The 25,164-nt window shown below is 52.9% G+C and overlaps 1 protein-coding gene across 7 annotated transcripts in view; it reads left to right on the plus strand.

Moving 5' to 3' along the window:
* SH3PXD2B (SH3 and PX domains 2B) overlaps positions 1-23,566 on the plus strand; it is a 71,792-nt gene extending 48,226 nt beyond the window's left edge. For 2 of the 7 annotated variants that reach the window (XM_035338348.1, XM_035338352.1), the window contains 10 exons: positions 8,443-8,468; positions 8,893-8,928; positions 14,604-14,738; positions 16,280-16,384; positions 17,076-17,159; positions 18,133-18,250; positions 19,456-19,682; positions 20,238-20,287; positions 20,384-20,509; positions 21,420-23,566. In XM_035338348.1, coding sequence (XP_035194239.1) covers positions 8,443-8,468; positions 8,893-8,928; positions 14,604-14,738; positions 16,280-16,384; positions 17,076-17,159; positions 18,133-18,250; positions 19,456-19,682; positions 20,238-20,287; positions 20,384-20,509; positions 21,420-22,850 — 2,338 coding nt within the window. In that variant the 3' untranslated portion in view covers positions 22,851-23,566. The remainder of the gene's footprint in view (positions 1-8,442; positions 8,469-8,892; positions 8,929-14,603; positions 14,739-16,279; positions 16,385-17,075; positions 17,160-18,132; positions 18,251-19,455; positions 19,683-20,237; positions 20,288-20,383; positions 20,510-21,419) is intronic. The other 5 variants (XM_035338350.1, XM_035338349.1, XM_035338353.1 and 2 more) reach the window with 5 other exon arrangements.
* Positions 23,567-25,164: the final 1,598 nt, after the last annotated feature.

The raw sequence follows: 25,164 nt of genomic DNA on the forward strand, positions 1-25,164 counted from the left end.
GCATGTGCTTCTGTCACAAGATGTGCTTCTGTCACCTTAGATGCATCCTGTGGTGTCCTGCAGGACAGCCCTTGGGTGCAAAATTGCACTCGATGCAAAACTGCTGTGTGTTTGACCTTTGGAGTGCTGGCAGATGAGTGGGTGAGGCACCACTGCATCTGGTGGTGGGCTGCGCTGCCTCCCCTGCCCACTGCTCTCCTGAGAGGAGAGTTTGCATCACACAGAAGGACTTAGCAGGTGACTCTTGTCCGTTCGCCTCCAGCAGCAAAATGCTACAGCATCTCAAGGACGTCTCTGTTGTTTCATATCCCAGCCTGAATGCCGAAGGGGTATTTATTAGCTACAATTCAAAATGCTAATTAATAAAAGTCCTTGACTCTCTCCTCTGGAGAGAGTGGTGGGAGCCCTTTCCCGAGCCCTGAGCGCTGGCACGCGGCCAGCCTACCACTAACGATATGAGAGCCGTGATAGACGGCTGGGCTGGATCAGACGTGATGGCGTGTCTGGGGTTTGGCCGGATGTCATCATTCATAAGGCAGATAAATACTTTTCTCCGGGAATTTGAAAGGGAGCCAGGCCATGAATGGGGTATTTAAAAAAATAATAAGCAAACAGTTTTTTTATGCTGGGTGGCTGGAAGGTGGGAATAAGGGAGGAAAAAAGGTCTGACCAACATGCTCAGTGCCAAGCCAAGCAGCCGCTCTCATGGCACCATGGCCAGGAGCCTTCCTGCTCCCTGTCATTTGTCTTCCCTGGCTGGTGCCCCAGGGCTTGTCCTGGATCTCAGCACGGAGTAGGGGCTGTTGGAGATAGGGATGTGTCTTTGGGTGCTGCTGGATGTAGCCTCTGCTTTCCTTTTCCTGGGTTACACAGAGAGGATCCACGCATCCCGCACCACGCTTTCAAGAGCTGCAGCTGACTGCAGACTGTAGAGCTCTGCCTAACTGCAAAGGGTGAATTCAGTCCTTGGATCTGGCAGCATTTGGGAATGGAAAGAGGAGGCTGGACAGCCCATGCATCGATCCTTGGGCGCCTCCCATGTCTGTTTTCCCCAGTGCTGGAGCTCTTCGTGGGCTGATCCAGGTTTTCCTGCAGTGCAAAGTTCCCTTTGGTGTCTGTTCGATGGCATTGAGAGCATCAACAGAAACAAATCTTAGCCTCTCGCTCATTCTACAACCGCCCAGCCTTGCTGCTGACATGTTCAAAGAAAGGTTGAGGAGAAGGGGACTGAACAGAGAGGGAAGGAGACAAATGCATCCTTTTTCCCGCATTGCTTCCAGTTGGGCAGTAGATCAGAGCCCAAAGCAGAGCAGAGACAAGGAGTCTCCAGCAGTTGGGGGGTGGAAGAGGGAGGTGAAGCCCTTGCTCCATCCCCTCCACACACACACGCCAACTTTCCAGTGTCCTCCTGCCCACAGGGACCACTTCAAACAGGGGAGCAGATTGAGGCTGTGGTGTTTCCACTGGCAGAGATGCCTGGTGGCTTTTGTGACGTGGATCCCTGTCCAGCAATCTGTGGATGGGATAATTCAATCCCTTCTGCCTCAGAGGGCCGCCCAGTGGTGCATAGGAGTGGGTTTGTAATCTGGAGGGATTGATTAAATTTGGGAAGAAGTGGGTCTGCAGAGATGGAATGGAGGTGGGGAGAGAACAAAAATAGTTATGGAAAGAGAAATCATCCAGAAACTTAGCAGTCGGTGGGGCTGTGGGTTTTTTCTCCCGGTATTGGATGAAAGCCTTTTGAAAACCATAGTTTCAAAGGAGAGGAATCATCAAATTCCTGCTCGCCACATATCTCAGCAGGTCTGACCAGCAGCAGGATGCCTGGCTGTTGAGGTGGGAAGTTGCCATGTGTACCCCCTCACCCCTCAACCACCCTTTTTCAGTTTAAAGCAGTCGTTTAACCACAGCACAGAGCTGCTGGAATAAGGCTGGGGAAGTCTGAGCTGCTGGGCACAAAGCCACTGCTGAGTCAAGGCATTTAGCTGCTCGCGCTCCTCGCCAGCTGAATTTCTGCTCTGCCACATGCGGGAGCCCAGGTTAACTCTGTAGTGAAGCAAGGTTCTGAGGGGTCCGTTAGTAATTGTCGGTGCTGTGCAGGCGAGGAGCACTGGGGAAGAAGCCATCATCTGCTGCCCAAGGGCTGTGGAGCTACACAGGAGGTAACCTCGTCATGAGAGGCATCTTTCATTAAAGGCTGCTTTCTTTTTTGTAGCTGGGTATCCTGTCTTGTGAAAGGCACTAGAAGTTGTTTTGAACCTTTCAGCATACAAAGCCGATTCCTTTTTATTTTCTCTCCAGAGGGAGCACAGGCACCTGTAGAGCAAACTTATTGTCTGTTACTGTGCTTGAAAGACGTTCTCATGCACTTCTCCTCATGCGCTCCGCAATCACAGTTTGAAAGCTACTGGCTTCAGGAGATATCAATGTTGTCTCCAAAATGTGTAAACTCCTCTTGTCCTTCTTTCAGACAGGTTTTCCCTGAGGTTTTAGGTATGCCCAAGCCCAGTGAGTCCCCTGGAAAGGGAGGCTGGTGCTGTATGCCTGGCAAGCGCCCCTAGGCAGCCCCCACAGCACACTGAGGCTCAGTGCAGGGTTGGGGTGGGGAGCAGTACCAGCACCTGACCCTTTAAAAGCCTTTCAGTAGGGGACTATGACCTCTGCATGAGCAGATGGCAGTGAAGGTGGAGTCTTGGAGACATGGGACTGCCTCTGCGCCTGTCCTGCCTTTGGAGGCACCAGCTGGGAGTTTTGTTGGGGAGCTTCAGCTTCTGCTCCCCTGTGCTTGCTGAGGCTGCTCGGCTTTCCCAGCCCCTGTCCCCCCAGTGCGTGTAGGCAGAGCCCTGTGCCTGCTAGCCGGGCTGCGTGGTGCTGGGATCTGGAGGTGTTCACTGCTGACTTGCCTGGTCTGCAGATGAACAATAAATTCATCTCCTGCTGAGCAAACATCCTCCAGGAAACACGTTGTGCACATCGTTTTGGCTGCTGCTTCCCAGTTGAGCCGATCTGCAAAGCTGTTTGCTCGAGGCGAGACCTGGTGGCTTTTTCTGCCTCTGTTTTAGCCGGCAGCTGCTGAGCGTCCTGGGAGCAATGGGCCGCAGGTTTGTGCTCAGCTCTGGAAGGTTGCCCCTTGGGCTGGGTCGTGTCCCCTCTCCTGGCAGGAAGGCAGCCCGGACAGGCAGCTGCTGTCTCTTTTGCCTTGATCTGCTACCCCACAGCAGTGGGTCCCTGCCCAAGCTTCCCAGCCCTCCTTGGTCCCTGCTCAGCGGCAGCAGCTTCTACTGCCACAGTATACATCTGTACACACCAAAGATGTTGTAAACAGAGAGGGAAGGCAAAGACAATCTGCATTTTGATTCTGGTGGTGTCTTCTGGCTCTGTCACTGAGCTCCAGACAAGCCTCCCCGAGGATTTCCACCCAGGCTACTGACCTGTGCTTCAGCTGTGCCTACTGGGCAGTCTGCTTGGCACTCAGGGACAGGATCCCTTCACGGGGCCTGGAGCCCACCTGGAGCTCTCTGTTCCCCTGGGGCACCAGCAAAATGTCCCCATCGGTTTGGCTGCCCCGTATAGCTACAGCTATGCAGTTCCTCTGGGCAAACACTTGGGGCAAATTCCAGTTGCAGCGGGGATGCTGAGAGCAGCCAAAGTCCAGGGCAACTTTTTACAGTCATTTTCTTTCCCTAATGGATCTGCAGGCCCCATCTGAGCTCATGTCCCTAGCTTGCGTTCCTCTTGTTTCTCCCAAACAGCCCTTGGCTACAGTGAGAGAGGATTTGGGAGCGTTTCACGGGCAGTCCAGCTCTGCTGCTGGGGATGTTTTCATTGCTGGGGTGGAAGACCGGGGAGGTGCATGGTGATGAGCTGGGGCACGACCAGAGGAGGAGAGCGTGTTATGCCTGCGGCGAACCTCAGCAGCCCTTTGCGTTTCTGTTAACACCGAGGTTCTGGTGCTGGGCAGCTGAGTGGGGTGGCGATGGCTCTCGCAGTAATGGATCGCTTCCTGCACCCAGACTGACGGGGACTCCAGGCAGTCACCAGCTCCAGTAAATCAGTGAAGGAATTGCTGGGCCAAAATGAGAATCAGGACTGCTGTGATCACGTTGTGCCAGCCTGTCTCCGTACGTGTGATTGAGAGGTCCTGCGTAGGGCCACTGTGCCAGCAGCCTTGGCAGGTGAAAGATTTGTTAGATCCAAAGCACCAGGAGACGATGCAGACCTGAAGTGTGTTTCCACCAGTGTAACAGGGAGCTAATCTGCTCCTTCCCCTTATTTCCATCAATATGAGCAGACTCGTAACCAGTGTCTCCCTGAAGCAAGTCTCTTTCCTTCCTGCTTCCCCATAGCTTTTCGTGTGCTTACCTTTCCTTGTAGATAAGCTGTGCCAGGAGCAACAGTTTTCCTTGTAACCCTTGTCTGGTGTTTGAGGATGATAGGAGCTTCAAATCCTGGGCCAGGTGATGGGGATTTAATAGAAAATGGGGAAGCTCAGGTCCCTGCTGCAGGATGGAGTGGCTGCCCCATGTAGGAAGCCATTCCAGTCACTTTTGCCAGTAAGCTGGAGCTCCCTGGGTTGATGAATGTTGACTTGGGTAAGGAGGCTTGTTGGCTTGTGGCTTTTGAGCCGTGTTCTGCTATCCAGACAAATTACAGCTTGTGTAATGAATTGTTTGTTTTGCAGTTCTGCTGGTGCCTACGTGCAGATTCACCAGGAGCTCAGCCTAGATCTCAGCTCCAAAATAGCGGTCTCCCTCCCTCACGGCTGAGAACTGTCTTTCCTAGATGATAATAGAAAGAAATATTAACAGGGTTGAAACATGATTTGCTCCAGCGTAAGCTCCTTGCATGGACAGAGCCCTTGATTTTCTGGGCTAGCAGGACACAGGGCAGCCTTCAGAGCCCAAAGGTTTGGCTCAGATAGCTCTCCAGTGGTTAAATACAGGACTGGCACAGGCACTGCCGTTTGGGTGACAGGGGCCCTTTCAGTCCTCTGTGGAGCATTTGCTAAACATCAGTTCTCTTAAACAGGAGCCCTGTTGTACCCCAGTTCTCACTCTGTCTTGCTCGCATAAACCTGGCTGAGGCTTCTAACATCTCCATGCTTGCTGAGTGCTTCCAAGCAGAACTTCCTCCTGATAGCTGTTTGATGACATCGCTGTATTATGGAAGGATACTTTATTTTCCTTTTTTTTTTTTTCTTTTTTTTTTCTTTTTTTGTTTCAAGAGCTGGACTTTTCTGTGGGGAGTGTTTTCTGGGAATGGTGATGTCAGACCCATCTCATCCCGACTGTGGGTCCTGCGTGGATGGCGTTGCAGCAGCTGGAGCTGTTATCCTCGTGTGTGTGCACTGCTGCCCCTCTCCCTCTCCGTGCCCTGGCTGAGGCAGTGGAACAGCATGGGTGGCGCTGAGGTCTGCAAGTGCTGTGCCATGCCAGAGCCTTCCTCCCAGGACCCTCTTGTGGGATCTTCCTCCTCCACACCCCACTGCACAGCCACTGCAGAGCCACCTCTGCAGCAGAGCCACCTGCCTGGCCCAGCAGCCACCAAACCCGAGTGCTTGCTTAAAGTCAACAAGCTTGTAGCAGCTCCTCTCTAGACACTGTCCTAGCCTTCAGGGCTTTCCTGGTTTTATAATTAGCATTTCTTGCCTGAATTGTGACCCTGTAAGCCTGTGAAAACTCTCAGCATCCACAGCATCCTGCAGTAAGGTTAACAGCTTAATATGTATCACTGAAGAACAGCCTGCTTCTGTTTGTTCTAAAGAATTTTAAGTGAGATCCCCGTTACATGGGAACCTTTGCCTTCAGTGTTCCTGACAAGGGACTGGGAAAGGCCTGGGAAGTGGCTGGAGAGCCCGTCCTGGGTTTTACCTCTCGGGGAGCCCTGTTAGAGGCATGTTGTCATCACTGTGTGCTGGTGCCTTGTAGTCGTGCTGTGACTGCCTGGTTCATCTGCACAGCGTGACTGTTGTGAGGGTGAGAGTTAAATGAGTTTCCCAGTGGCAGGCAGTGGCCTTTCCTCCTCCTCTGCCTGAGCCACCGGTTTCCAGGAGGCCGTGCATGCAGGCTCTGCTGCGTGCCTTTCTCTGCTCCGTGGGGACCAGAGGAGGAGGAGGAGATGCTGCCGGGAGTCTGTTGCTGCTTCCTGTCTTGTCTGAGCTCCTGTCCCCTCTGAAGTGGTGGGCCGGGGCTGCTGGTCTTCAGACCTGCGGCTCTCTGTATCCGTGCCAGAAACAACCCAGCAGCAAAGTGAAATTGCAGCTCCTTCCTTGCCCCCTCACCCAGACGGAGCAGGCGGCTAAAGGAAACGGGGGGATGAGTTACAGTAAGAAGTTTAGCAGATGGCAGGGGAAATGCAGCAGCTCTCTCCATCAGGGTGACGCAGTGCCCACCTGCCATCTCCTGCGTGCCTGCTGGGCCTCCTTTCTGCTCCCTGCCCCACAGCAGCCCGTGGTGGGGCTCAGATTTAGCTCTGTGCTTTGGTCTCTGCTTAGAAATGTATTAGAGATGCACTGTCCCATCGATTCCTCCTTGGTGTCTGCATCAGGGACATGGTATTCAGGTCTTCACGTGGTTCTCTGGTCTCTGAACTTAACAGATAGGCACGGCATTGCATTTGTTTCTGCTCTACCTTTGCTGCATTTAATTTAATTTTATTGATGGCTCAGTGGGCAAGTTGCAGAGGTTTCAGATGCAAAGGGAAAGGGGGAGTGGGAAGGACAGGGAGGATAAGGCATTGCTAGCAGAAGAGGTTAACTCCTCAGTGCCCACCTAAGGCCAAAGAAGAGCCTGTGGGGGTTATTAGTGGGGTTAGGCTAGAATATAGGATTTGGGATATGGGGCTGGAGGGCTGAGCCTCCTCACTGGGGCTTCTGGGCAACAGCAGTGGGCAATGCCAGGCTGTCTGATAGCTCCTGTGCCCTCCTCTTCATTTGGGATCAGGACTGTGCATGCCCATGCCACAACCCCTCAGCTAGGGAGGTCTGAATGTGTTTCTCAGGGCCTTGCACAGGAGAGGTTAAAAAGCAGGCATTTGCTGTATCAGTTTGGTGCTTTCCTATGTCCCTGGCTCCCTTCTTGCCCCATCTTGCAGGTCCGGGAATGGTTTTGTGTGGGTCCCCCCGGAGCAATAAGAGTGGTGATGCCTGGGCCGAGCACACAGGGAATGCACGACCGGGATCTGCAGGCAGGCTCTGAAGGCTGCTGAGTCCCTGCATCACCCCATTGCTCCAGGGGAATAAAACATCTGCAGTAATTATGGTCTGAAAATGCAGATAAGCTTGAAAGGGAACAGAATGTAGCCCAGTTTTGGCTGGCTTTCTTGCTGAGCATGGAGGGATTTCTCTGCTTGGCCTGAAAGGGACAGGGAAAGGTTGTTTTGCCAGCGGATCTCATAAGCAGAGGAAGGGACTCCTAGGCTCTACCTGGGCTGGTCCAGCTGCCTTTACAAGCAGTGGTCAAGCAGCTCTCAGCTAGAGGAGTTACAGGTTGTCATCACCCCATACTACAGCAACATTTCAGGGCCACAGTGGCGATTTGTGTGAAAGTGTTGAGAGCTCTTTTGTAGCAAGGCGGACCGCTGCGGTTGGAGCTGGGGATGGTGCTGGTGCATTTGTTTGGTCTTCAGCCTGGTTTGGTACTTTGGTTTATTATCTGTGATTTTTTTGAGGCTTATCTCAGCCTATGTGTTCTTGGGTTTGTTTGTTTTTTAATCATGCCCTGGGTTTAAGGCTGTTCAGCAACCATGTTTCTTAGCAGCATTCAAATAAGAGAAGGGACTCAGGACCTCTGGTTTCTAACCCATCTTGTCATCCGTGTGGCCAGTGCTGTCCATAATGAGAAGGCTTGTGCTGGAGCTACCTCATTGTTTCCTCATAACTGCCAATAGCTCCTGCTTGTGTTCATCCTCTCTATACTATTTCAGGGAGTTGTTTTCTTTTGGGGCATAAATGCTTGCCCCTTCCCCAACCGCTCCCCATCCTTGTCCTGAAGAGGGTGCAGGACATGGAGCAACTTCAGTATTTCCCTCATTGTCTTCAAAGTGGTGTCCACTTCTGTGGCAGCTGTGGTCTGTGCTGAGAGCAGTTTGGGGGGTTTGGGTTTCCCTTGCACCTGACTCTGCTGCCAGATTGTCCCAGTCCTCCTCCTTTTCCAAATGACACAGTGAGAGTTGTGGCTGTCAGAGCAAGCTGCTGAGGAGTCCAGGCCAGCAACCCTCATCCTGGGAAAGACAAAAGCATTAAATTACTCAACAAGAGGTGGGGAGACAGCCTGTTTGCACAGCTGGTTGTGCCCCACATTGGCCACAGGGACATTAGCTGGTGTGAGGGAGGTCAGCTGCACTGCCAAGGCCAGCACAGTGCTTTCCTGCATGGGTTTCTCCTGTGGCCAGCAATACAGCCATCCCCAACCCTCTGCTGATGCTCTTCCTTCTCTTTTTCAGGGAGCCTATTGGGAAGAAGAAATCTGGTAAGCACTCCTCCTCTCCTCCCATTTCACCACCTCCTCCTTTCACCCACAGCCTTGGTCTCCTCTCAGGGGGTGCGGGGACCTGGCCCCATGGCGAGCACCGCTGCCAACCCCTGCTGTGCTCCCCTGTGGGGCACGGGGCTCCTGACACAGCCTGTCCCCTCCAAGTCCTAGCCCCACATCCGTCTGCACCCCCAAGGAAGGGACAGGGCTGAGGACAGCAGGGGCTGGGGCTCCTCGCTGCCCCTGGGCCCGCAGGCGTCCCACGGAGGAACGGGGCTGATGGACGCCTACAGCTCCACACACTGCACCCACCGCCCCGTTCGCTCGTGCATCGAGTCGTTCCCACCACTGCTGCCACCCCCGTGGTTGTGTCCCTCCTCTCCTCACGCCTTGTCTCCCATCGTTTTTGTTCCTCCATCAGGATTTATCCAGAGAACGGCCTCTTTCCTGCAGAGAGGTAGTAACAGCCGCGCGCTACCTGGGCCTTGCTCTCGCTTCGCCTTTCGCCGGGGGACACCTGCTCTTTCTGGGTGGGCAAGCCCCTTGCAAGAAGCTCTCACGTCCCCCATAGCTTTCTGTAGTGCCTGGTGGACATGGGGCAGTAGCAGCCAGGAGGTGCGGTGGGAGGGGGACAGACGCTTGGCTGCAGGCCCAAGGTTGACACTGCCGTTAAGATGTGTGAGCAAATTCATTTGTAGGTGTGTGTGTTCCTCTCTAAGGAGAGAGAAAAGGTACAGGAGAGACTCCAAGACTTAATTCCACTTTCTTTTTGGTTGGAGCTGAAGGACATCCCTCCTTCATGAACAGCTGATGTCCCAGCCTCCCCACTGAGACTAGAAGTAGGAGGTGTATGAAAAACTCACATCTTGTCTGCTTGAGCAGTGGCTTTTGGTTTTCTCTGTTCTCCTGGGCAGGTCATAACTGAGTGGTCTCCTGGTAAACCAGCAGTTTACCAGTATGGTTAAAACCATTGGAAAACATGCTTTCCTCAAACTCTGACAGCTGCAAGGTATGTCTGTCAAAGCTGGCCCTTGGGAAGGCAGTTTTATAGCTCTCATTAGCCATTTGCAGTCACAGACTGCAGGTTTTTTTTACTGGCTTTCTCACGCTGAACTGGTGGGTCTTCCACCAGCTTTGTCAGAGGAGATGTGCTGAAGGTTTGGCTTCAAGCTGAGTTATTGCTTTCAGTGCAAACCCATGTGGAGGCAGAGAGAAGCATCTGGCTGTGGGTGGGGATGAAAACAGGCTATGATTTTTTTTTTCCTTCTCCTCTCTTTTGATAAAGCAGAGGTAAAATAAAGACACAGAATCCCTTGTCTCAAAAAGTCTCGTCTGATGGCTCAGTAGGAAGAGCTGGTGAGTAAGGAAGGGTATTATGTTTCCCCATGAGATCAGTGTGTGTTTAGATCACTTTGAACCCAGTCCACTTAGATGAAGCAAGAGACAAAAGAAGACCTTTCTAGGTTTGAGGAGAAGACGAAGATCTGAGTTATGCAGCAGAAATTTTCTTTGAGGGCAGAATTTAATTCAAGGATGCTGGGTTGATTTTTTTTCTCCTGTTTGTGCACACAGCTTTGTTCTGCCTTCCCACTTCACACAGAGCCATTAGCGAAGCAGGTTTATGGGCAGCTCCACTCTGCCTCTTGCCCCCAGCCCTGTAGGCACGGCAGGTTTGTGTGTGACACGGTGATGTTGTGAGGTCAAAGAGACAGTGCTCTTTGGGACACTGCTTGCTTGGCACCATTGTGAGGGAGAGAAGAGGGAGATTTGGGGTAACTTCCAAGCCAGAGCCCTGTTCTGGCAGGACAGGATGGGATGTTTAGACCATGGCACTATACTCCCCTTGTTTGGCCACGGCATATGTGCAGTAGCCATCAGGGAGAGGTGTTTGTGTAATACTACAAAGGGCTGATGCTTTGCGCCAGACACGTTTAGAGACTCCTCTCACCATCTTGCATCTTCTGGCAAAAAGAAACCAAATTTGGCTCTGCTGCTGTCACCTGGAACCCTGTCTACCTTGAGGAAGCCCCTGATTCTTCATCCGTCACTCAAGCCAGGCCTGCTTTGAGAGCAGAATAGCATGGCACAAAAAAAAGGCTCTTTTAAAACGAGATCTCCCTGAGGGGGGGGGCATCCAGCAGCTGCTGACAAACAAAAACAACTGGAATTGCTTGTCTCCCGGTTGCTTATTTCTCCAGCACCACCAGAGCGGGGGTGAGCTGCTATTTAGGATAGCACTGCAAAGAACAAACGCTCCCAAGCACCTGGCAGCAGCGAGCCCTGTGGGCTGTCACCGAGCACTGGGATGCGAGGTGGGTTGCAGTGGTACCTACGGCCTTCCTTTGTGACCAAGAGGCTCGAGGGACAAATGTTTGGTGTTGTGAGGAGGCCCAGAGGCAGGGACATGCCTGGTGTGAGCTGGTGGGCATTATTTGCTGTTATTCATTTTTCGCCATGCTCTGGGACTCTGAAGCCTGACTTGGCCACTGATTTAGGTACGTCTAAAAGTAATCATATTCAGTCCCCAGAACTGTTCCTAACATTTCTATTTGCTCCTCCTTTCTGCGTTCTACAGAAAGCAGATGGAGATTCATAGGTTCATTGTGGCACTAATGTAGCGCAGAGGAGCCTGAAACTCTCTCAGCAGTTTTTATTTGGGTGGAACTGCCCTAGGAGACTGGCAGAAGAGCTCCCATATCCCCCTGGTAGTTTTATTTCAGATGCTTTCTTGCATGGTTACATCCCTTTTGCTGTGCTGAGCAATGTTCCCACAGTGGCTTAGAGACCCCAAACCACAGTGTTTGGTCTAGTAAGGGACAACAAAAGCACAGCTCTCACATCCCACAGAAGTGGTAGGAGGACCATTCTGAAGCTCCACTGGTGAATGCTATTTACATGTGATTACTTCCCAGATCTGGAAAAGTCCCTGGAGAGATGAGAGGGAGTGCAGACAGACGACAAGAGGGATTGCAGTGCAGATCTTCGCAGGCCCGTCAGGTTTGGGAGAAGAGGGGCTGGCCTGAGAGCACTGGGTCTGATCAGCACAGACCAGAGAACTAGGACAAAGAAAGCTTATCCAAAGTGTGACATTTTTGGAAAGTTCATTAGGCAAGGGCTGGCGTGTATAGCAAGGCCAGGCTTTAAAACCAAATACCCAAATACCTGTGCCTCCTCTTTTATTTCAGTCCTGAGCTCTTTGCTTCTCTCTGAAGGCACCAGTGTCCATACCATTAAGTGAGTCCTCACTTTTGGCACTGATACTGCAAACGCAGAAATTGGAAACAAAGTCTTGGAGCAACCCTGTATCTGAGATTTCCTACCCGTTTTTGTACACCTCACTGCTTTGGGTGAGTGCATCTCCTCTGTGGCTCTCCAGCATCTATAGCCAGCATCTGTTCCGCAAGTCCAGTCCAAGGACGCCAGTGGTCTCTTGCCTCAACACACATCCCTTCTCTAGGCCACGTTTGTGTCAGTCTCAAAAATATTCAGGGGATACAATCTTTGTGCTCATAGCTACTGTTGTTCTATACAACTCCTCTCCTGTGGGCTCTGTACTGTGCGAGTCCTTCCTCCCCTCCCCAGCTTCAGAGCGTTAGGTACTATTTTAGATGATTAAGTTTATGCCATTGCTATTCTTAAGAGACCAAGTCTGCCCATAAATAGGATGTTTTATTGTAACTTGACCATGTATTTTTGTGGTTGAGGATGATTATGCCAGGTGAAGGCACTCCTGAAATTAACTCCTACGTCTTCCTCTGAGCTTAGTTTACCGCTTCTGTTGCTGGTTTAATAGGTACATTGGAGGATCCAGAATTGCCTGCTGAAACTACAAATAGCCTCACGGCATTGTGTGTAATTACAGCTAGGGAGGCAGAAAGGAGAGCACTGCTCTCTTCCTGTGGCTGTTATTCTGCTCTCAGGGGCTGGGTAAATCCTCTGATCACTTTAAGCACAAACCTTTAATTGAGCTAGTAGAACAGATAGTCCCCAATTTCCTACCATCCTCCGTTCACTTTAAAGGGCTATTTTTAGTTTTGTCTGGTGCCCCACCTCTGGGTTATGGCTTGGAGGAAGCTTTCATTAGTGGTAACAGATCCTCTGCACTTGGCCAGCTCACCTGCAGCTCTGCAGAGGGCTGTTTATGGCAGGATGACATGGACAATTAGCCTCTTCCTCCTTTAAATGAGACTGTCCTGAAAAAGCATTTCAGTTAAATTGTGGTTGTGGTCTGTCTTTCTCAGAACCAGTTTGAGAGGTGGTGACCTCGTGCTTAGGAGAACTTCTCAGTGGGGGAGAAGAGCAATCCAGCTCCGCTGAAGACCTGTTAGATCTCATCCATCTCTGCTCATCCCTCCTGCTCTGGTCACTGCAGGATCGTGCCCTGCAATAGGTTCCCTCATAGGAAAATTCTTTTATCAAGCTGAGATATCTCACATGGCAGGGGAGCCACTGGGTCCTCTTGCAGTGCAGCAGTCTGTGGAAATTTCTTCCTGATGTATAGCAGCAATTTCTTTGCTGTGCTTTGCCTTTATATCCCAAGGGACCACCGCTCTCTCTGTCATGTCTTTCTCACACCCTTCTGGGACTGGGAGGTAATCGTCCCATGTATCTGCCGTGCCATAGCAGCCGGGGGGCTGGAGCAGATGTGATTTCTGCCTTTGATCCAGAACGTGAGGCCCCCTGCTCAGAGTACATGCACAGCCCCTGGAAGTACAACTTAACACCCGCAATCGCTCCTGCTATAATAATTAATACTGTTCTAATTCCAAAGCACTGGGCAAATATTAATTAATTCCTACTGCACCTGGGGGAATTGGGTAATATAAGTCTATCCTCAGCTGGCAGGATGGGAAGCTGCAAGGCAAAGTGTTGGGCTGGAGGCTAGATCTGAGTCTTGGGGTGGAGGGGAGAAGAGTGCAGGCGTTTCTGACACCTTTTTGCTCCTTGGAGGCTTTGGCAGGCAGCTGGGCAAGTGCTGCTGGTGCCCTGAGTACCCAAGTGCCCTGTGGCTGGTGCAGCGTGAGGCTGAGCCCACGTGAGTGCCCTCCTCTGTGGGGCTGAGGAGTCTGGGTTTGGTGCTGAGCACCTGCAGGTCTGCAAAGCCCTGGGTCGCTTTGTGATCTCCTACACAGCGTGACAGCAAACCTCTGCACTTTTGGGAATAGGGGAGTTTTGCTCCATGTGTAGAGACAAACACGGGGCTGTGTTTCTAAAGCAGAGAGGTTTGACTTGAAAACTCTGTCCAAGTACTGCCCTGGTAAGAGGCGCTAAGAGAAGGGATCCATATCCAGACTGCTCTCCTAAATGAAACGTGCCTGGAAAAAATAAATCGGCGTCACCTTGCTGTGCCTGGCTGGTGCCTGCTGGTCCCCTGGCAGGGCCGGTGGGGCACTGCTGGCTGTCCCCTCGCCTTAGCCTGCAGTGCCACCTTCAGCCTGGCCGGGCTCGGCACAGCCAGAGCTGCTGCACCAGGCTCCCTGGGCGCATCCAGCCCTCCGTCAGCTGGCAGGCCCCTTCCTGGCTCAGGGAGTGCTTTGCTTTCTGCATATCCTGCCCGTTTGCCCCTCCTGGGGTGTTTCATCTCAGTGAGTTGCTTTTCTGGCATCGAATTAGGATCTGCTGCAGGAGCTGAGCAGGGTTAGTGGAGCAAGTAGCTGGGACAGCAAACAGCCGGTGAGACCAAGAAGGGTGGTGATGGCAGGGGGATGCTGCTGTGTCCTACAAATGCCCCTTCGTCTGGGTGGCCAGGCTTTTTAGCCAGGACCAGCAAAACTCCCTCCAGGCAATGTGTGCTGAGCTGGGGTCTGAGCTGCTCTGCGCACTGGTGTCCAGCAGCAGGGAGCAGGATGCTGTGCACCCGCGGCGGTGGTGGCGGTGCTTGGAGAGCTCCGTCTGAGAGCAGGAGGTGGGAGCAAGCGCGAGGTCTCACCTGGCTGCACCCATCTCACCTGGCTGCTGGTTTGGTCTCTGTCCTCACTCTGCCCAAGCCTCTGGCTCACCTCTCTCACGCTGGGGTCCCCAGGGTGTCCTGGAGCTGCTCGCAGGCCAGCAGGCGCTCGGGAGCGGTGGCCCATGCTCTCAGGAGCTGGTGCTGACCCCGGCGCACGGCTGGGTTCTTGTCCCCCTGTGCAGGAGCTGACTCTGCGTCGGTCGATCCCCTGGTGCTGGAGCAGTATGTCGTGGTGGCGGACTACCAGAAGCAGGAGAGCTCCGAGATCAGCTTGTGCGTGGGCCAGGTGGTGGATATCATTGAGAAGAATGAATCAGGTACAGAGAGTTTGGCTTGGCAGAAGGCTTCGGATCTACTCCGCGTCTCAGAGCAGCGACAGGAATAGCAATCCTGTATTTGTCAGTGTCGTCTTAGTTGGAATTTAAGCAAAACAGCCTCCAGGCACCTCGCAGGGATGTCCTCGGATGGGCAGCTTAAGTGAGATGTGGAGGAAGCAGCATCCGCCTGCAGGATTTCTGTATGAGCATGGACAAGGCTTAGGGACTCTCTCTTAAGGAAGGGTCTGATTATCTGTTGTGCTGAGTGCCAGGCACCGTCCATCTTTTACTTTCTTTCTCTGTGCTTCTTTGTACTGAAAACTGTGGCTGATGGGCCCTGAGGACAAAAGCCACTCCCAGGGCTGGCAGGCCAGTTTTTCTGATTTGGGGGACGCTGGGCAGCAGCTCCATGTGAAGCCCCCTTTGTGCACTCACAGTTCCTGCCTCCTCCAAAGGAGAACAGCACGCAGCACTCCACCCTGGGGCAGGGGCAGGCAGCCCAGACATTCGCTTGCTACAGCTTAAGCTTGCTCTTAACCTCTGCAAGGGGAATGTGTTATGTCATAGGTCTGCCTTCTGGAGTTTGTTGAAAAGGGGAATTTATTCCCCAAAGGTAATAGAAGTTGCTTAGGGGGGTTTATAGATAAATCAAGAAAATAGATTTTTAAATTCTGGAAACCCAGTCCCAAGAGGACTAGTCAAACCAGCAGCTATGCTTGAGAATGAGGAAAATAAAAGCAATCTTAAAGCAAGTGAAACCTATTAGCACAGCCAATTCAAAAGGTACGGCAAATCATTTATTTATGAAATGTCAGCCCTGGTTTTCACTTCCAGGCAGGTAGCTGTTGATTCCCTTCCTGACAATCATTGTCTTTCTAAATGACTTGCTGGTGAGGCTCTGAAAATAATGCTGGTCTTTATTTTTCTCCCCCCTAAAGACACAAATAGCTTGTGCTTTTCATTACTGAGGAGCACGCGTTTATTTTGATTGGACACCCAGGGTGGCCCGGGATTGCTAGTGGCCTCTCTGGAGCTGGCCAGGTTTCTGCTGAGAGAGCTCGTGTTTTAATCCTGCATTTGCTCTTAGCTTTTAAAATTTGCTGTTTTCACAAATGTAAAGAAGGCGAGAGCGCAGCAGGAGTCAGTTATCGATTTGCAGACAGTGTATTCATCTCAGCTAATTAGACTGGACTTGCTGACCCATACTGAGAGAAAATGAACTATGAAGGCATGAAGGGAAAAAAAAAAAAAAAAAAAGAAAGCAAAAGAGATGGCTGGAGTCATTCATTTCTGAGTTGTCCCACTTTTTGTGACCGTGGGGAGGGAGCTGTACATTTGGGTATCGCTCAGCTGCGATTCTCCCTTGCTGCTGTGTGCGCTCCCTTTTGGATGGCACTTGGCTCTGTTGCTTTGGGGTAACCCCAGCCTCCCATGTGGCAGCACGGGGGGGCAAAGCCCCCCAGACTCATGGCTTGTAGGAAGGGAGGTGTTTTTTGGCTGGTGGGTGTCCTTGGCTGATCCTCCTGCTGTTTTGTTCCCAGGCTGGTGGTTTGTGAGCACATCAGAGGAGCAAGGCTGGGTGCCAGCGACCTGTCTAGAGGCCCAGGATGGCGTCCAGGATGAGTTCTCAATGCAGCCTGATGAAGGTAAGAGGTGGCTGGAGACAACTGCCCCAGCTTCTTCGTGCTGAGCAGCTTGCAGGATTGCTTAGCCCTTTCTGACCTAGGGGAAAAACTCTGGGGAGGACAAACCCACAGGTGCCACTGTCATGTCTGCCTGTGATGGTCTGCCCACTCTGCTCCAGTGTTGCTCCAGGAGTGCGGCAGCAGGATACTGGTAGCGTAGCTGCTGGCTTCCTGCTCCCCCAGAGAGGCTGGAGGTGCCACCTCTGGGGAACACCCAGTCCTGCCATCGTGGTGTCCCCTGTACTCCCAGGGAGGTGGTTTGCCTGTGCTGCAGAAGGAGCTAAGCTCAGGTCCTAGGACAATTCCTGTGTCTTCTGATCTCATGCAGAAAGCAAGAGCACACATGAGTTCACATTATGAGCATAGCAAAGCTGCAACCTTTGCGTACAGTACTTCTGAAGCACCCCTGCAGCACGCATCCTTCCCACAGACCGCTGTATGCTCCAAGCAGTGCTGTAGTTTTCTCAGTCCTTTTTCTGGGGAGATCGAGGTGGGATGGGGCTTCAAACCAGGGAGTGTCCCCAGAGAACTCGAGATGAGTACAGCTCTGTGCCTCTCTCTGCTGTCAACCCTGTTTCCTCTTAGACCCAAAGTGCTGCCTCCTTACGTCCTCTCTTGTCCTTCTCCTGCTTCCCCAACATGCTCTTCCCAGTCCCGTGGAGATACTGGTCTCTGCCCAGGCACGTTGGCCGCCGTCGGACCCTTGGGGACTTGTACACCAGTGGATGGGGTCAAGGTGGACTTTGTAGAGACGTGTTCAGCTGCCCTTGTTCTGTGCCTGAAGCCTTGTTGTGTGCATGTTTGTTTGCTTTGCTTGGGAGGGACTCTGCTTGTGTCATGCTGGGTATGTGCCATGCGTGCTCCTCAGCCTTCCATCAGGCCCGCTCACATCCACCTGTTTCCTCTATCAGCCGTTCCTTCTAACTTTTTGAGGCTTGCTTTGGGTACCGAGACTGGAGTCTCTGCTTTCCCCCAACACATTTATGCGGACTTCTTGTAGCTGCTGCCTCAGTCCCTGCTCTCAGCCATGGTTCTGGTGTCGGTGGCTCAGGCAGCACCAAGAGGAGAGCCAGCCTGGCTTTGCTGGATGGGACAGGACGTTTGCTGCTTTGACTCATCTGCATGAAGTGGGTGGGGAGTCAGGTCTGTTGAGAGCTGTGCTTTTCCAAGAAGGCAAGGACAAAGGGCCGGGCATCCAGTTTGGATGTGTTTCTGAGCCCTGGAGGAGTGCATTTTCAGAAACAGTAGTTATTCAGGAGAATAAAGGCAAGAAGCAACTAGAAGGGGAAGCTTGAGTGATGTATGAAAGTGATTAAAGACCATGGTGGTATCAGGGATTGGGTTCTTGTTGGGGTCGAGCAGCTTCCTGTGCTGTATCCTTGTGGTCAGTGAGTAGCCCAGGATCACGGAGCAAGAGCTGGGACCACAGACTGGATGGATGTGAGAGGATGAAAGGGATAGAAGTGGGCATTCAGTGCCTCCTCAGGTTGGCTTTCACTGGGGAAACTCACCAAAGCTTACATTTCAAAATGCAACTGGGTTTGTTTTGGAATTCATTTCACTGGCATTTTTTTTTCCTGAATAGTTGTGTATCTCTGTGTTTGCACCTATGTTACAACAAGAATTACTGTTCACCGAAAACACTTAACCACTATTTCCAGGTTTCTGTAAAACGATATCTTTGTAAAACTGCACTTTCTTTCCTACAGAGGAGAAGTACACAGTTATTTACCCATACACTGCAAGAGACCAGGATGAAATGAACCTGGACAAAGGGGCTGTGGTGGAGGTGATCCAGAAGAACCTGGAGGGCTGGTGGAAAATCAGGTACCGTCCCTGCCTCCCTGCCTCTTGCTCTTGCCTGGCACTGCAGGCTATGCAAAGCAGAGACCCGATGCACAGTCCAAGGGCAAGCCTAGGGCAATGAGGAGGGCAGAGTAGCAGAACTCATTTCTCTCCATCCCTAAATACTAAGGCTAACTGAAGTTCAAGCTTTCAGCCAAGCATAGCTGTGGTTAAACATCTTGAAAATCCCCCAATTTCCTGTGCTGGGGAGGTGGACTGTGTCACAGCATCACATGCCCCAGCAGCACAAATGGAACGGGTACGAGAGCATTAACGTTACATCATGTGCTGCTGATAGGAAAAGCAGCGCGTGTCCTGGAGGCAGACTTGATCCTCTGGCCCTGTTAGGAGGTTCCTGCAGAGAAGGGCCGTTGTCCAGGCCAGCTCTGCTGTGTACAGGGTGTGCTGAGGCCAAACACTCCAGATCATCCTGAGCTGATACTTGTGTTCTCCTGGAAGCTCGTTTTTGCTTCTCTGTGGTCTTAGCTAATGGCTGGACTTGAGCAGGGTGGGAGCATATGCCACGGTTTTCTTAACCTTACGTTAAACCTGTGGTATTGGCAGAAGCCAAGCCCCAGAAAAATGTCCATTGACTTTCTGAGCAGAGGAGAGCTGCCACAAGAGCTCCAAAGGCAATTACAAGCTCAGGATCCAGTGCCATGTGAGTGCAGTGGCTGCAGCCCAGCCAGCAGGAGAGTCTGATGCTGGCGCAAGACCCTCGAGCATGGCAGGGAGACTCCGTGGATGTGGTTTTTCAATCAGATCACAGCGCTGGTTTCTCTCCTAAACAGCGCAGACTTAGAGCAGGGAAGGGATCCAGGCTGTGCTTCATCCAGAGAACAGGTACATCAATCCTAGCAGCAACCCTCTGGTTTTCCCCTTTGCTTCCCCTGCCAGTGCGTTTCATTCCTGAACTGGTGCCATCGCTGAGGTGAAAAGGAAATCGGGCTTCTCGCCGTTCCCAGCCCTCAGCCTGCTGGCTGCAGCCAGCTTGCAAGGGAGCATCAGTCATTGCTGCAGCTCTCCAGGTGCCCGCCTGACACAGAGCTTGGCACTGAGCAAGCTCACTTTGCCCAGATCCAGTCTTGTGCTGAGCCCTGGCCCCAGGGACGCCTGGTGGCCCCGTGCACGGGCTCGTGGCAGCGGTGAGGCTCAGCACAGTGACACTGCCTTTGTTGTCACCACAGGTACCAGGGCCAAGAAGGCTGGGCCCCCGCCTCCTATCTCAAAAAGGGGAATGGAGAGATGTTCTCGCAGAAGCTGGGATCAGGCTCCTCCACTCATTCCTGTGCCTTGGATCTGGATGGCATTTCCCGGCAGCAGATCGTGGCCAGCCGAGAGAAGGACGGGATCGCCGGCCAGAGGGATGGGAGGTTCGACAGCCGTCCCCTGCCCAACGCTGACATCCGACGCAGTAAGTGGCCAGTTGGGAAGGTGTCAGTGCAGCCTGTCCTGTAGAATTTTGGGCAACATAGCTCCAAAGAGAGTCAGAAGTCTTGCAAGGCACCATGAGCTCTGCAGCAAGGTCTGGAGGTGACACCGGCATGGGCACAGTGCTGCCCCAGGGTCTGCTGAGGAGTAGCAGAGGTGTGAATACATAAGAGCCTCTCAGCCTGCAGATTCAGCTGCAGACTGCTCTCCTCACAGGAGCTGCACAGTTTAATCCCTCAGCAGGTCAGGTCTTTGGGGTCAGGCCTGCAGTGAAAAATCAGTTCCATGTGGTCACCTCAGCTGCACTTCGCAGCAGTGCCTGATGGTGCAGAGCTGGCTCCTCTTCCAGTGGGATAACCTTGGAACCTGGGTGACCTGCATCACTCAGGATACCAGGCAGAGAGGTTCCTTGGTTGGCTTGCTTGCCTGAGGCAGGCTTGGTCCTTGCCTTTCTGCCTTCTCTTTGACTTGCCTTATGGGAATGCAGATGTGACTAAAAGCCAGACCTTCAACAGTATCTGAAATTCTTCCTCCACAGAGTCACCAAAGATGCGGCAGAGACCCCCTCCTCGCCGAGATCTCACCATAGTAAGTGTATAGAGCACACACACCACCTCCCTGCTGCCTTAAGACTCTGTTACACCTTCTATAGAGACATGCTGACGGGCTTTATTATTGTCATAGCCACGTGGTTTGAATCTGCCTAAACCTCCTGTTCCTCCTCAAGTGGAAGAGGAATATTACACCATCGCTGACTTCCAGACCACTATCCCTGACGGCATCAGCTTCCAGGCAGGAATGAAAGTAGAGGTGAGTCTGTCATCTTCCCATCCTTGCATCTTCCCATCAGAACAGTGCTGCTGGCTCCCACTGCTCTGGGACTGCTTTCGGGCAGGAGCTCCCTTTCCAGGCAGAACAAATTGCAGTGTGGTGCTTGTGATTACCTCTGTGGACTGTTAACATCACAGGGCTCTCTTAGAGCAGGACAGAAACCTGAATGAGTTCATGAGACTTTGGAGTCCCAAGTGCTCTTGGTGGCCTCCTGTCCCTTGAGTATGTGGGTGCTGTGTTGTTTGAGCTAATGGAAATAAAACTTCATCACAAATAGGAGTAGAAATTACAATTTGTTTTTTATTTAGGCCAGGTGTAATACTAAAAGCCCTTCCAAAATTCCACACCCGGATTTGCTCGCATAATCCCTGTTGTAGATGTGATTTTGCTTTTCAAAATGTACATTGTGCCTATTTAAGAGGAAGCTCCTTGGCTGCCCCAGTCTGCTTGTCCCAGTCCTGCTTCTGGAGTGCACACGGGCCGGACGGTTGTTACTCCGTGCAGTAATACTGCTGGTTAATCACTCCAACAGTGCCACGCAGTGGCCACTGCCCGTACAAGGCATCCTGCTCCTGTCTGCTGCAGCATCCGTGGTGTGGCTATGTCACTCCTTGGTCCCAGCTCATGAAGTTCAGGTTCCCTTAGTAGGATTCGCTCCTGTTTGCATATTGGTCCTGTGCTTTTTGTGCTGAGCTAAACACCCACTTGTATAAGTCATTTGTGCCGGCTTTCCTTGTGGCATTTGGCTATGGCATTTGGATATCAGGTTGGGAAGGCAGGAGCCTGGAAGCCACATGCCACCCTGACGTTATTTCAGAGATACTGAGCATCCCCTCTTGTGCAGAGAGGGCTGCTGAGTGTGTGTCTGAGGTTTCCTTTCCTCCCGCAGGTCATTGAGAAGAACCTGAGTGGCTGGTGGTACATTCAGATTGAGGAGAAGGAAGGCTGGGCCCCCGCTACGTTTATTGACAAGTACAAGAAAACCAGCAACGCGTCCAGGCCGAACTTCCTGGCTCCGCTGCCCAACGAGATGGCCCAGCTCCGGCTGGGCGATGCCACGGCAGAAAGCAGTGCCAGTGAGGAAGCCACGGGGCCGTGCAGACCTCTGCCCGAGGCTCCCCCCAACGGCATGGACTGCGGTATGAAGTGGGCCAAGGACTGGAAGGGGAAGGAGGCTACTGAGAGCAGTGACCTTGCCTTTGCCTGTGGGTATGAGGAGATCTCGGACCGTGATGTGGAGGAGAAGCCCAGCCTGCCGCCCAGGAAGGAGTCCATCATTAAGTCGGAAGGCGAGTTACTGGAGAGGCAGAGGCCTCCTCCCAAGCCCCCAGGCATGATTTTGCCCATGATCCCGCCAAAGCAGTCAGTAGCCCCAAAAGACAGCAAGAAGCCTGAGCTGAAATCAGAGAAAGGCAAACTCTTCCAGCTGAAAAACGAAATGGGGCTGGAATGTGGACACAAGGTGTCAGCCAAGGAGGTGAAGAAGCCAAACCTCCGGCCCATTGTCAAGCCAACCAAGCCAAAACCTGAGCCCGTGGAGGACAAGCCTGAGCCAATCACCCAGAACCCCTTCTTGAAGTCAAGACCTCAGATCAGGCCCAAACCCACCACAGCCCCCCGGACTGACCCCCCTCCAGCTGACGATAAACTGGACATCTGCAGCCTGCGGAGCAAGCTGAGGCCTGCAAAGTGCCCCGAGAAACCCCCTGAGCCGGACACCGCCGCCAGCGAAAGCTCCTGCGGTAACACCACGGTCGCCCCGGAGGCTTCTGGAAGGTTTCAGGAGCGACTGAGCATGGAGAGCAAACCCCTGCCCAAATCTCCCCCGGGCCCAGCCATCATCCCAGCTGCCCGGGAGCCCGTGGCGCAGCGCCCGGTTGTGCCGCCCCGCAGGCCGCCGCCACCCAAAAAAGCGTCATGTCCTGCCGCCGGCCCCGCGCCCGAGACCAGGGCTTCCCCGCTGCCAGGGAGACCCATGCTGGTTCCTCCCAAAGCCAAACCCTTCCTGTCCGCTGCAATCCAAGACGAAGCCAAAGTGAAAAGCAGCTTAGGCCCAAAGGTAATATCCAAGGCAGTGGAGAGAGGGGAAGCCAAGGAGAGGACGTCAGCCCCTTTCTCCAACCCGGACATCTCCAAGGAAGCTCTCTACGTGGCAGTAGCGGATTTTGAAGGCGACGAGGAGACCAACAGCTTTAGAGAAGGGACGTTGTTTGAAGTGCGTGAGAAGAACAGCAGCGGCTGGTGGTTCTGCAAGGTCCTGACTGGGGGCCCTTGCTGGGAGGGCTGGATCCCTTCCAACTACCTGCGGAAGAAGCCATAGCCTGTCCTCTGTTTACATGGTTGGAGGTTCCCCGTTCTCCCACCTGAGTATTTAATTAGCCTATTAATTTATAGTTTTCCATAAGGCTGGCTTTAAAAAAAGAAATAATAATAATTGAGATACCACACATTCCAGCTGGTGCCCTTTGCAGGCAGCATGCTTGCCCCTCGCAGCCCGGCCTCCTGCTCCCACTGCGTCCCACCGAGCTCCTGCTCTCCCTTGGCTGGCTGCCACGGGCTGCCCTGGCCACGCTTTGTGGTGTCTGGGCCCCAGCATGGTTCCCCATGGTTCTCCGTGCTGGGGAAGTAGACCTCGATAGGTGGTTTTTGCCACCTGTTCGGGGAAATCAAGAGGCGGCAGCAGCCAGGGAGAGTAATGCAGCTCGGCCCTGGTACCAGCGAAGGAAATCTGGCCTCATGGAGGGATCTGGTTTTCCCTGAGGCTCAGGGTCCAGGTTGAATGTTGTACGTCACATTGCTTAGTCCAAATGTGTAGCAGAGTCATAGGAGATGTGGCAAAAAAAGAGGGACGATTGCTCAGAACAGGGTCCCTGTAACTCTGCGTGCATGTGCAGCCACGACTGCACGCCGGGGGCCAGGTGCTGCGCTCCACGCTCTGCCTTGCTTTCCCCTGCACACGTCATGGGACAGTCCCATGGTCCTTCCCCACTCTGCAATGACAAGTGTTAACTTAAACATCCTTCTGGTGGGAAAAAATAGAAAAAAAAAATAGAAAAAAAAATGCACACATGCGCACACACGGAACAGGTCCTCTCTGCTGAGCCAGGGCACTATGCAGACCGTACCTTGCAGTGTTACAACCAAACAAGAGGTGTTTTGCTTCGGTAGCTGAAGAATACTATGCAACACACAGAACCAGAATGACCCCAAAAGCCCTGGAAAGAGGACACTTTGCTTTCCTTCCACCACAGACTGCGCTGCCTGTCGGACTAATAGGGGACTGCCTGGTCCCGCGACCCACCGAGCTTTCCGGGGCTGGCAGGCAGCAGCCAGAAGGTGGGTCCTTCAGTAGGTGCTGATATTATCAAGTGCAATCCAGAATGTGGGAGTTCAGCTCCTCATCGCAACCAGTTGTGAGGCGTGTCTGGTGCTCAGGTTGCTCCCTGCCTTGTTTGCCACCCCAGCTTGTCATCCTGTCCCCTGGATACTTTCAGTTCCCCCCGTGTGTTGGTCAGCTTTGGGGGCTTCAGGTCAGATGGAGCCTGTTTTTATTTCCACGCTGACCATCCTGCCTGCCAGGTCTGATGTTGCTAGCAGTGATGTTTATCCCAGCGGGAGGATGGACGTGGTCTGCTCACCTATTGCTCCCTTGTGCTGCTTTCCTCCTGTCCGTACGTGGCTGCTTGCAGATCGAGGGCCACGTTTCTCTCTGGCAGAGCTTCATGCCCAGCACTTCTGTGGGTTTGTGGCTGACCAAGCCCGTTTGCCCTTTCTATTCTACTTGCAAGTGCAAGTGCTGCAGATGCAGTTCTGCGGCTACGTTGTTTTGCTGCTGAAAACAATTAGAATTTTCCCTCTAATTTGAGGCTAGCAGAATTAAGGGCACTCTGCATGCCAGAGGAGTGGTGCCCGCTCCCTTGAGCACTTGCTGCCTTCCCTTGTCCCACACTTTCTATGCTGGACATGTGGACTTAAATATAGCTCTTTGTACATACAGAATAAACGTGGTGGTGCCTCAGGGCAGGGTTATTTGGAAAGGTGGTGGGGCAGTATGTCCCAGCCCTGTTCTATAGATAGAGAAGCCCTGACCATCCTAGTCTATCCAGAAGCCCCATGGTTTGTTTTCAGCCGTGGGAACTCACGCACCCCGATCTCTGGCTGATTCCTCTCCCTCCCACCCACAGGTTTCTCTGATCACACATCAGCCTCTGATCGGGCTGACTCACCTGAGCTGGCAATAAGCAATACGTCTGCAACCCAACCCAGTAACAAAGCTGCTTGCGTGGCGCATTGAGAGGTGTTGATGTGCTCCCGGGAGAGCTGCGCAGGGAACAACGCTGCCTTGTCTCTGCGCATCCCTTGCTCCATGAAAAATTTCCTGCCATGGAAGTGGACGGGGGACAGGCCAGTTAGGGCAGAGCTGCCCAGCAGCCAGGTGGAGCCCCACCATGCTTGGGGAGGGGGCAGGAGGAGCTGGGTCCCCCCGCCTGCTCTGGCTGCTGGCAGTCACGCAGGGGGTGACGGGTGCCCGTTTCCCATGGCACACCGTCCTTGCTCTCGGTGCTGAACGTCCTTTTAGGCTCAGAAGCCTCTCTCCTTTCTCTGCCTGACAGACCTCACTGATCCCCCTCTTC

Source organism: Oxyura jamaicensis, chromosome 13, assembly GCF_011077185.1.
Source record: "Oxyura jamaicensis isolate SHBP4307 breed ruddy duck chromosome 13, BPBGC_Ojam_1.0, whole genome shotgun sequence".
NCBI lineage: Eukaryota > Metazoa > Chordata > Aves > Anseriformes > Anatidae > Oxyura > Oxyura jamaicensis.